Source organism: Penaeus japonicus, unplaced genomic scaffold, assembly GCF_977035675.1.
Source record: "Penaeus japonicus unplaced genomic scaffold, GWHDUDI00000001_assembly GWHDUDI00000009, whole genome shotgun sequence".
NCBI lineage: Eukaryota > Metazoa > Arthropoda > Malacostraca > Decapoda > Penaeidae > Penaeus > Penaeus japonicus.
In genome coordinates this window covers 4414649-4427148 of record NW_028234411.1, presented here as the reverse complement: position 1 = coordinate 4427148, position 12500 = coordinate 4414649, and the positions used below count along the sequence as shown (strand labels likewise).

General features: G+C 43.5%; 1 protein-coding gene across 3 annotated transcripts in view; it reads right to left on the bottom strand.

Annotated features, from left to right (window-relative positions):
* The window catches only part of LOC122252942 (protein O-linked-mannose beta-1,2-N-acetylglucosaminyltransferase 1), a 16700-nt gene that overhangs the window by 1033 nt on the left and 3167 nt on the right, over positions 1-12500 (bottom strand). The window contains exons 2-16 of one of the 3 annotated variants that reach the window (XM_086539575.1): positions 12120-12170; positions 11815-11891; positions 11152-11346; positions 9767-9946; positions 9514-9622; positions 8923-9050; positions 8436-8506; positions 7503-7607; positions 6695-6763; positions 6401-6493; positions 5736-5931; positions 3663-3856; positions 3277-3385; positions 1281-1355; positions 409-518 (exon numbers count right to left, since the gene is read on the bottom strand). In XM_086539575.1, the coding sequence (XP_086395701.1) occupies positions 409-518; positions 1281-1355; positions 3277-3385; positions 3663-3856; positions 5736-5931; positions 6401-6493; positions 6695-6763; positions 7503-7607; positions 8436-8506; positions 8923-9050; positions 9514-9622; positions 9767-9946; positions 11152-11346; positions 11815-11891; positions 12120-12170 (1762 nt within the window). The remainder of the gene's footprint in view (positions 1-408; positions 519-1280; positions 1356-3276; positions 3386-3662; positions 3857-5735; positions 5932-6400; positions 6494-6694; positions 6764-7502; positions 7608-8435; positions 8507-8922; positions 9051-9513; positions 9623-9766; positions 9947-11151; positions 11347-11814; positions 11892-12119; positions 12171-12500) is intronic. The other 2 variants (XM_086539576.1, XM_086539577.1) reach the window with 2 other exon arrangements.

The window sequence follows — 12500 nt, the reverse complement described above, 5'->3', positions numbered from 1 at the left end:
CCTCCCCTTCCCCTCCCCCTTCCCCCTCCCCCATCCCCTCCTCCTTCCCTTACCCCTTCCCCCTACTCCCTACCTCCCGCCATCCCCCTCTTCCTCCTCCCTTCTCCCCTTCCCCCTTTCTCCCTTCCCCCTACCTCCTCCCACTCCCCTCCCCCTCTCCCTTCCCTCCCCCCTACCTTCCCCATCCCCCCCTCCTCCTCCTCCTCCTCCCCTCTCTCTCCCCTTCTCCTTCCCCCCTCCCCTTACCCCTCCCCTACCCCTCCCCTCTCCCCCTTCCCCCATTCCTTTCCCCTCTCCCCCTTACCCCTACCCCCTTACCCCTCTCCCCCTTACCCCCCTTCCCCCTCCCCTCTCCTTCTCCCCCTCCCTCTCCCTCTCCCCACAAAACAAAAAAGTACAAACACCTACCAGTAGGGGGACGCAGGACACCCAACAACATAGAGAAGACGTCCCTTCAAGTTGTACCTCAGAGTCCCTCGAAACATCTCCCTTGTGTCTTGAAAGTATCCGTGGAGACACTGATTGGGGAGGATGAAGTTGTGGGAAGTTATTGGGAAGTTAGCATGTATTACTATATTAGGAAAGGTAAGTTTGTTGTGTTTATGACAGGTATAAGACATGGGATTGGTTTTATGTTTTTTTTTTTTTTTATTCCTAATTTTTTTTTCATATTTGCATTATTATTGTGGGTAAAAATGGGTTAAACGGTTTGATTAAAAGGAACAAAAAATCATTATAATAATAATAAATAAATTATTTGTGTGGCTACTTGAGTGCGGCAGAGGTTCCACTCCAGGTCAAGGAGGCATGTTATATATATAATATATATATATATATATATATATATATATATATATATATATATATATATATACATACATATATATATACAAATATATATATATATACATATATATACATATATATATATATATATATATATATATATATATATATATATATATATATATATATATATATATATATATATATACACATATATTGAGGAACGATTGCCCTCATTCTCTCAAATCTCCAAAGAAATTTTATATCAAAGAATTTCTTAAAGAACAGCTCAGCGTTTTATCAAAATATACTCAACCTTATCTTAAAAAAAGTCTTCCACCATCACTTGTAATCATATTTACTTATCTACTGAATCTGACATCTAAGATTCTCAATCACCCAAAAGCAAAAGGCAATTGTGATGTCTTAGTTAAGGCGATCGGATCCACGATTGCCGGTTGCAATCATCACAATACGTGCAAGAGGAAACTCACCACTTGCATTACGTAAAAGCTGTCATATTCGTCATTATTCGTTTTTGCCTCCACGTAGATCTTGAAGGGTCCAGGCTGGAAGAAAAAAAAATGATAGGAAATGCTGAAGGATATAGTGCATACTCAATAAACAATGAAATTGGGAAAAGGAAACATTAACTTCTATAATAATTATTTTATATGCATGTCGCACATAGTAATGCCGAGTAAGGACTGAAAAAAAATAAAAAATAAAAAATAAAAAATAAAACACCATTGATACCATTTTATGACTTACTTTTATGAACTCAAAATTCATTTTAAGATTTTGTTAGATAAATAAACTAGCATTCGTGAGAATAAACATTTTTTTCTTAAAAGATAAGATCAGTCTTTATGGCGACATCTTTCATAAAAACCATCAAAAACAAAATTAACACATAGAATCTAAAATTATCATCTAAATCACCAACTCCGTAATTCCTGTGTCTCACTCCCAGGTCGAAGGTCAAAGGTCAGAGTGTAATATTGTCAGCCAAGTGGTAGAAATACAAGTAGAAGTGGTTGCAGAAGAGTTCTGTTGATGTTGCTTTTTGTTTGTTTGATTTTCATTTAGATTGTAGTGTAGTTGGGGATATTGTATAAACTTAAAAAAAAACTCTTGTAAAAATATTGTGATGAAGGAGAGTATATAATAGGGGAGAGAGCAAGATCCCCTCCCACCCATTACATTAGGCAGGTTGTGTGTCCCATGGGGAGAATGTCTACCAAACTGAAAATAGGAAAGAGGAACAACCTGCTAACCCATTATGAGACATACAAAGGCAAAACCCCCGAGAACCTCACATAAAGGCGCAGGGATTTGTGTCTCACCGCCTACCCTCCAAAGGGGAAAGATGACAGAATTGGCTTAAATAACCGCCCACTCTTTTGAACAGGATAAGCTGTAAATCCTAAGATCAAGGGAACAAACCTGACTGAGGTTGGCGATAGTCTCTCAGAAGACCTGGCAATAGCGCAATCTCTAAGGGTGGTTATGGCACTTGCTAGTTAGGCTGTAGCGATAGACACCGCCTACAGGGACTAGTCGAAGTCAACTCCCCACCGGTCTCCAGCCCTCGATATCAGGAACAGTTTCAGTTGATGTCATCCAAAGATCAAAGTGAGGCAACACTTAGTGATATTCAAGTTCAGAGAACCTTGAGACCAAGATCAAGATCCAGGATTTTGGGGGTCGACTGGGAGTCCCAGTTCATCTGATGAGTTCATCTGATACGTGCCTTGCAGCAAATTCATCGAAGTCATCGAAGTTCTTCACATATCTTGGTAATGTAGTCCATAGATCTGGCCTGTTGGACCAGAAAGTCAACAGACAGACTGGCCTGATGGCATGATTCCGAAGCCCTGATACTGACTGTTTAGCTGTACGGCAGACAAAACTAGACTATCCTGTGTCTCTGGGGTTTGCAACAGGTCCTTGCATCGGACCATAGGGGTACAGTTGGTACGACCATCATCCGCACCATGAGCCAGACATGGGACCTGGTACGCCTGCTGGCCACACAATCCAGAACAACTTCTCAAGCAATACAGACACTTGGCTTGATACTATCATATCATATTATCTATCATAGACAATCTTGGTTAGAAGGCACCTGTAGGACGAAATGGCCATGGGAAGCTTCAAGTCGAAATGGCCATGACTCCCAACTGGCAGCTCATAATGAGGGGCCCTCATGGCTGAAAGAGAAGGGTATATGCACCAGCATGCCTTCCTACCCCCACTGATAGATTGGTCATAGAATCGGCCAAGAATACGGTTTCATTGTGAAAAAATAAAAGGCAAACAGGCGATTTTCACACAGAATAACTTTGTAGACTTACGAACATTAGACGAACACAAAAAACGAAAAAAAGTTCTTACTTAGATCGACAGAATGCATGACATACTAGAGACAGAAATAATAGTAAGAATGATGATAATCACACAGAGGTCAAAGGTCAAGTCAAGACTCACATGGTCAGGTGGCAGAATCGGGCCATCGCACGGTGACCCCGTCAAGTTGAGGGGGATTGCACGGTTTATGTCACGCTGGATATTGGCCTCATATCGATCCTTAGTCATGCTGAGGTAAACGAAGAATATAAAAAATAAATGATGAAAAATTGTGCTTTTATTTAATGACGACCCACACCTATGCATACATTTTCAAGGACCTTATACTGAAATAGACATCTTTCATCTTTAATTCTGTGATGAGTCTATATCTAAGAAAATTAATGTGGTATGTTATTCTTGATGATATGATATTGAACGTTATTCACTATGCAAATGATTTTCTTACGTTAAGGGTAATACTTAACAAACACTTACATCAAAACAGCAACAAGAAGAAAACTCACTTCGTAAGACCCTTGAGCTTGACTTTAGGATCCTGGTTGAAGATCATGTGATTGTAGAAATGCTCCTGCGCCCATCCGGTCACGTGGGCGCCCGCCGCTCCTGCGTGGAAGGTCCTACTCACTTCGGGAAGTAGGGCGTCCCTCCCTTGACGCTGTCTTGCCCCCGAGAGCCACCAGTCCCAGTCAGCTGTGTCCTGTGATTGTGAGGAAGGGGGTTAGGAGTAGGATGAAGGGGGGGGGGGCGAGGGAAGGATGAGGAAGGTTGCTAGAAGTAGGATGAGGATGAGGGAGGGGGGGAGGGAAGGATGAGGAAGGTTGTTAGATGTAGGATGAGTGGGGGGGATGAGGGAAGGATGAGGAAGGTTGTTAGATGTAGGATGAGGGGGGGGAGGGAGGGAAGGATTAGGACGGGGTGAGGGGGGGGAGGGTGAGGAAGGTTGTTAGATGTAGGATGAGGGGGGGGGAGGGAAGGATGAGGACGGGGGGAGGAAGGTGGTTGGAAGTAGGATGAGGGGGGGGGGGCAGGATGAGGACGGGGAAAAGCGGATAAGGGGAGTGGGTTGTGTGTAGGAGGAAGGGAGCAGGAGATGGGGTAATGAGATAAAGAGAGGGAAGGGAGTGAAAGGGTAATATGGGAAACGGGTAATATGTGTGAGAAGGAGGAAGAAGGAAAAGGAGGAGAGTTAAAACAGGAAGGAAACTGAAAACAAAAGAGAAATAGAGAATATGGGGAAAGAAAGGGTAAATAGAAGGAGAAAGAGATAGAGTAAAGGAAAGAATTAAGGAAATCCAGAGGGAAAGAAAATCAGATAAAAATAATGACTTGAAGAACAGATGAAAAAAAGAGAACAAAATGAACTTAACTTTCCATCGTACTATATAATGTGCCATAGTTAGACCCATAACGCGCCAGGCAAAAGAAGAAGAAGAAGAGGAAGAAGAAGAAGAAAAAACATGAGATATGAAAACCTCAAATACATACATATTCAGGGACCCGTTAATGAAATAGACATCCTCAGGGAGCCAAGGCTGAAAATGAATACCCATTCCTGCATACATTTTCAGTGGCCCAATACTGAAATAGACACCTTCTCTCATGCATACATTTTCAGGGACCCAGTGCTGAAATGAACACCCATTCCTGCATACATTTTCAGTGGCCCAGTGCTGAAATAGACACCTTCTCTCATACATACATTCTCAGGGACCCAATACTGAAATAGACATCTTCTCTCATACATACATTTTCAGGAACCCAGTGCTGAAATGAACAGCCATTCCTGCATACATTTTCAGTGGTTTAATACTGAAATAGACACCTTCTCTCATACATACATTCTCAGGGACCCAGTGCTGAAATAGACATCTCTCATACATACATTTTCAGGAACCCAATGCTGAATTGAATACCCATTCGCGCATACATTTTCAGGGACCCAATACTGAAATAGACATCTTCTCTCATACATACATTTTCAGGGACCCAGTGCTGAAATGAACACCCATTCCTGCATACATTTTCAGTGGCCCAGTACTGAAATAGACATCTTCTCTCATGCATACATTTTCAGGGACCCAGTGCTGAAATGACCACCCATTCCTGCATACATTTTCAGTAACCCAATACTGAAATAGACATCTTCTCTCATACATACATTTTCAGTGGCTTAATACTGAAATAGAAATTTTCAGTGACTCAGTGCTGAAATGAAGACCTACGCTTATGCATACATTTTCAGGGCCCTGATACTGAAATAGACATCTTTCAACTATACATGAGCACGAAATGAACACCCACTTCTATACACACATAGTTTCAGGAGCCCAGTGCTGAAATTCCCATCCCCTTTCACATATAAATCCTCAGGACCCGATCACTAAAACCCACCGAAACTCACACCCTCCAATCTGAAAGCGCCACCATTAAGTAACAAACAACAAACAACAAACAACAAAACCCACCGAAACTCAAACAACAAAACCCACCGAAACTCATACCCTCTAATCTAAAAGCGCCACCATCCAGTAACAAACAACAAACAAGTAACAAACAACAAACACCCAACAACATACATTCTCAGGGATCCAAAATTGGAACATCTCCTGCGCCCAGTTCCTCTTGACCATCCACCCGAACTGCGGGAACATCTCGACCCTTCTCAACACCGTAGGATCAGAGGCGACCTCCGGATAGCTGTTTGTGGAGAAGGAATTGACGTGCGAGATGGAAGGATCCGCGTCCAACAGCCAGGCCGTTTGTTGGAAGAATCTGGTGGAGATACATACGGGCGTGGTGTTATAGTGTGGGTGTTGAGGCTGGAAGGGGTGTTGGTTTTGGGTGTTGAGGGTGGAAGGGGTGTCGGGTTTTGGGTGTTGAGGGTGGAAGGGGTGTTGGTTTTGGGTGTTGAGGGTGGAAGGGGTGTCGGGTTTTGGGTGTTGAGGGTGGAAGGGGTGTCGGTTTTGGGTGTTGAGGGTGGAAGGGGTGTCGGGTTTTGGGTGTTGAGGGTGGAAGGGGTGTCGGTTTTGGGGGTTGAGGATGGGAGTGATGTTAGTATAATTGTTGGAGTGACGTCAGTATGAGGTTGATAATGATTGAGAATAATCATGCAGTAAGTAATGACAATTCAACATACACGTGTCCCCATCATAACCAAGAACGCTACATACACACACGTCATCCAAAAACGACAAACGAAAATACGTCGTACCCCCAAAAAAGGTACGACGGCAAGACTCACGATAAGAAATCTGGCGCGAGCAACAAATCGTCTTCCAAGATGATGGCTTTGTCCGCCTCCGGGAAGAAGTTGAACACGTTGTGAACGGAGAACCTGGCGGGGGAGGCGGGCGTGAACACGGGAAGAACACCAAGGGAAGAACACCAATGGAAGAACACCAAGGGGAGAACACCAAGGGAAGAACACCAAGGGAAGAACATCAACATAAGGATGTTGTTGTCTCATGTTGTTTACATTATGATATGTTGTTATGTTGTTTAGAATAATGATTAATATTATGAATAGGGATATTACCGGAAGTGCATGTTCAGGAGTGTTGCGGTGCCCTTTTCGCCCTGAGGCCGATGGATTAGGACGTCTAGCCTGCGCAGGGAAGACGATGACGATGACGATGACGTAGACGAAGGCGAAGACGATGACGATGACGATGGCGATGACGATGACGAAGGCGACGACGAGGACGAGGACGAGGACGAGGACGAAGATAAGGACGAGGGCGATGACGAGGACGAGGACGAAGGCGATGATGATGACGATGACGTAGACGAGGACGAGGAGGACGAAGATACGGACGATGACAAAAACGAAAACATTAGCATCAGCGGTGTGAGGCACATCGATACATTTACTATAACTAAATAAACAAATAAACAAGTGGAATATCAAATAAGTTAGCAAAACCGAATAAAACAAACAAACTTACAAACGAAAGAATAAACAAACAGAAAAAAAAACATACACAACGCAGATAATCAAACCTACAATCAAACGAAAACAAATTAAACAAAACCATCTTTTAAAAAAATCATAAAAACGCACAAAAAACAAAAAAAGTCCAACGCCTCCGAACGCCAGCGAAGGAAAGGAAAGGAAGCCGCTCACCCGAAGAGCCTGGCAAAACAAAATCCTTATTTTTAATCATAAAAACGCATAAAAAAACAAAACAAAAAACGTCTCCGAACGCCAGCGAAGGAGAGGAAAGGAAGCCGCTCACCCGAAGAGCCTGGCAAAACAAAATCCTTATTTTTAATCATAAAAACGCATAAAAAACAAAAAAAGTCCAACGCCTCTGAACGCCAGCGAAGGAAAGGAAGCCGCTCACCCGAAGAGCCTGGCTAGGCGTCGGGTCTCCTTCTGAGGGCCGTCGATCAGGACCAGGATCGGGGTCTCGGCGGCGCCAGGCGTCTCCAGGAGGTTCAGGAGTTGTCTGGAGGACACGCGAGGAGATAAGAAGGAGATTAAGGGAATAAATGACAATTTGATGAGAACAGACGAGATAAGAGGAAGATTAAGAAAATAGATAATAATTAGAGGCGTCTCGAGGAGGTTCAGGAGTTGTCTGAAGGACAGGCGTGGAGATAAGAAGAAGAAGATTAAGGGGAAATAAAGGACAATTAGATGAGAACAGACGAGAAAAGAAGAAGATTAAGGAAATAAATAATGATTAGGGCGTCTCGAGGAGGTTCAGGAGTTGTCTGAAGGACAGACGAGGAGATAAGAAGAAGAAGATTAAGGGGAAATAAATGACAATTAGATGAGAACAGAAGAGCGAAAAGAACATACGAGAAAAGAAGAGATTAAGAAAGAAAATAACAATTAGATGAGAACAGACGAGAGAAAATGCCAAGGAAAAAAGTAACAGTTAGATGAGAACAGACGAGAAAAGAAGATGAAGAAAAAATAAATAACAATTAGATGAGAACAGACGAGAGAAAAGAACATTAAAGAAAAAAATAACAATTAGATGAGAACAGATGAGAGAAAATGCTTAAGAAAAAACATAACAATTAGATGAGAACAGACGAGAGATATAGAAGCTTAAGAAAAAAAAGTGAGATCAGACGAAAGAAAAAGAAGCTTAAGAAAAAAAATAACAATTAGATGATAACAAACGAGAGAAAAAAAAATATAAACTTTAGAAAAAATAACACTTCAATAATAGACTATCAGGCAGACAGGTAGAGAGAGGTATTGATGTCGTATTCACAGGAGAACTGAGTGCTTTTTGTTGTTGCTGTTGTTTTTTAAGACTAACCTGTAGAAGTTGAAGGGTTTGATGGCCGTCAACATGGCTACGGGAATGACCTCACGCATCTCGATCTTCGGCTGTTGACATTGTGGCATTGGGTTAGTGGGATCTTCTCGGGGACGCGAGGGAGAGAAACGGAGAGGGAGAAATGGAGAGGGAAGATGGAAGTGGGGGAGAATGGAGAGGGAAGATGGGAGAGAGGGAGGGGAGGGGGAGGGAGAAGGAAGGGGGTGGAATGAGAGGGGGAGGGAGAAGGAAGGGGGTGGAATGAGAGGGGGAGGGAGGGGGAGATGGAAGGGGAGGGAAGGAGGGGGAAGGAGAGGGAGAGGGGGAGGGGGAGAGGGAGAGAGAGAGAGATTGAGAGAGTGACGTAAGCAGACAGACAGATAAAACAGAGAGAAAACATAAATTAAATACACCAACTGAACCTATTTCAAGAATACAGCTTGTCAGACTCAAACTCCACATACCAACTCGAACTCGTGAGACTTACGGCAGAGTGCCTGAGCGAGGGGGTCACGGGGTCATGGCACTTGCACAGGCGAATGTACCCCTCGTACGTGTCACAGAACTGGCGCTGTTCCTTCATGGCGGCGTGCCGGTGCCACGCGCACTTGGTAGCTGTGGATGTATGGATATTCTTATTAATGACGAGCGGGAGGAAGAGGAGGAGGAGGAGGGGGAAAGGCAAATGGAGGAGGAGGAGGAAGGGAAGAAGGAGGTGGAGGAAGGGGAAGGAGGAGGAGGAGGAAAAAGAGGAGGAGGAGGAGGAGGAGGAACTGGAACAGGAGGAGAATGAGACGGAGAGAGAGGAGGTGGAGGAAGAGGAGGAGGAGGAGGAGGAGGAGGAACAGGAACAGGAGGAGAATGAGACGGAGAGAGAGGAGGTGGAGGAAGAGGAGGAGGAGCAGAAGGAAGAAAGTCATAACAATAACAATAATGATTAAGGTATAACAATGATAAAGATAACGCCAGCATTAAAGACATAAGGACAGTAACAACAGTCATTACGGAAACGATAGAGCCACGCCCACAATTAACACCATCACGAGCGACCCACAGGACCGTAGAAACCACAACCCACCTTCGAACTTGGGGACATAGGTCGTCATGTCGACGGAAGAGGCGGTCCCGTTCTTAACGAGCAGTCGACGAACGGACAAGCTCTCGCCCCAAACCCTCCCCAGGGGCGCCTGCGTGGAGACAGAGGGACACGTGTCATGACAATGTATATATGTATATTTGTTTGTGTTTGTTTGTTTTTAAAGTGTCTATATATTCTCGTAATGATTGTATTTAGTAAAAATGCCAAACGTATGCACTGCTGCTCAACATACCGCCGGTTGGGTGACGTTGGGTTTGCGTATCGGGTAGAATCGTGGCGGCGTGTACGGGCGTGTGGGCGTGTGTGCCACCATGACCCAGGTCTCTTGTCTGGCGAGATGGCGGATCCTGGAGGCGCCCATCTCCTCCAGGAGGGCCACGGCGTCGGGGCCCAGGAACATGACCGCGTCGGGCTGGAAGGACACGGCGCGTTGGTGAGAAAAGGTCATGGATAACTTTGAGAAACAGAGAGAGAGAGAGAGAGAGAGAGAGAGAGAGAGAGAGAGAGAGAGAGAGAGAGAGAGAGAGAGAGAGAGAGAGAATTCAACCCACCACTGCAGCCACAACGAGGATGTTCCCCGGCATGAGGGAGAGAGAGAGAGAGAGAGAGAGAGAGAGAGAGAGAGAGAGAGAGAGAGAATTCAACCCACCACTGCAGCCACAACGAGGATGTTCCCCGGCATGAGGGAGAGAGAGAGAGAGAGAGAGAGAGAGAGAGAGAGAGAGAGAGAGAGAGAGAGAGAGAGAGAGAGAGAGAGAGAGAGAGAGAGAATTCAACCCACCACTGCAGCCACAACGAGGATAGGGAGAGAGAAAGAGAGAGAGAGAGAGAGAGAGAGAGAGAGAGAGAGAGAGAGAGAGAGAGAGAGAATTCAACCCACCACTGCAGCCACAACGAGGATGTTCCCCGGCATTAGGGAGAGAGAGAGAGAGAGAGAGAGAGAGAGAGAGAGAGAGAGAGAGAGAGAGAGAGAGAGAGAGAGAGAATTCAACCCACCACTGCAGCCACAACGAGGATGTTCCCCGGCATGAGGGAGAGAGAGAGAGAGAGAGAGAGAGAGAGAGAGAGAGAGAGAGAGAGAGAGAGAGAGAGAGAGAGAGAGAGAGAGAGAGAGAGAGAGAGAGAGAGAGAGAGAGAATTCAACCCACCACAGCAGCCACAACGAGGATGTTCCCCGGCATGAGGGAGAGAGAGAGAGAGAGAGAGAGAGAGAGAGAGAGAGAGAGAGAGAGAGAGAGAGAGAGAGAGAGAGAGAGAGAGAGAGAGGAGAGAGAGAGAGAGAGAGAGGAGAGAGAGAAAAAGAGAGGAGAGAGAGAGAGAATTCAACCCACCACTGCAGCCACAACGAGGATGTTCCCCGGCATGAGGGAGAGAGAGAGAGAGAGAGAGAGAGAGAGAGAGAGAGAGAGAGAGAGAGAGAGAGAGAGAGAGAGAGAGAGAGAGAATTCAACCCACCACTGCAGCCACAACGAGGATGTTCCCCGGCATGAGGGAGAGAGAGAGAGAGAGAGAGAGAGAGAGAGAGAGAGAGAGAGAGAGAGAGAGAGAGAGAGAGAGAGAGAGAGAGAGAGAGAGAGAGAGAGAGAGAGAGAGAGAGAGAGAGAGAATTCAACCCACCACTGCAGCCACAACGAGGATGTTCCCCGGCATGAGGGACTCGAGACACGCCGCCAGGTTCCTGTCTTCGGCCGGCTGGTGCGTCAGGAACTGCCTGGCGAGCTTCACGTGGCCGCCGGTAGGGTGCAGCACCACCACGTGCATGCCGGCGTGGCTGACGAAGTAGCCGTTGAACACCCCGGTCTTCTCGTACACCTGCGGCAGTCGGGACAATTAGCGTCTGGAGAGCATGAGCTTCTTCCGAGATTAGTAAATAAAGAAAAGGGAAGCATTGTCTTCCGATGGAATTTAGAGTATATGGAAGAGTTATTTTATTGTTACTCTTAACTTTGTTATTAGTGTCGTTATTGTTATCATTGTTATTGTTATTATCGTTATTGTAATTGTTATCATTACTTTTATTATTACCTTTATTATTATCATTATTATTATTATTATTATTATTATTATTATCATTATTATTATTATTATCATTATTACTATTATTATTATCAAATTATCATTATCATCATCATCATCAGTATTATTATTTTCATTAGCATAATGATCATTGTTATTATCGTCATTACTGGTATTATTGTCATCATCATTATCATCATCATTATCTTTACTATCATTAGCAATAATGACAATGCCAACGATATAAAACGATTCCCAACGTACCGTTTTGTCGTCCTTATATATCTTTAATTCTCTTTTGTTGATAACGACTCGTATTTTGAAGTGTTCCTCCTTCATTTCTGAAAACAAATGAGCATCAGCATAGGCGGGAAAAAAAAAAAAAAAAACATTTTAACTGACTACGTAAATCAAAATTATCTTCATTACACTTTCACCGCTCCAAAAATAAAAATAAAATAAGCGATTATATATAATCATAACTATATATAGATATATATATAAATACATATATAAACACATCCATATAATAAGCGAAGAATAAATAGAAAAAAATACGTTATTCTAACCTTCCAGAATTTCTAAAGCCGTGAGGTTAGCCGGGTGAAGTGTCCGCGTTTCTGTAAAATAGTAAAAAAAAGAAAAAGAAATATAAATATATCTCAATATCCAAGACATTTAGAGCCTGAAGGAAAATACGATGAGATGCCATGGATGTAAAGTAACACTTAATGTATATTTTGATATTTTAATATTATTTTGATAATATTTTAATATTCTTTAATTTTAATAATATTCTAATATTTTTTAATTTTAATAATATTTTAATATTTTTTTAATTTTAATAATATCTTAATATTAATTTAAAATAGGAGTATATTTTCGTGAATTGAGCGACAGTGGGTGAAAGAAGAAAGCTTTTGCGGTCAAGAAAACAAAATAAAACATAA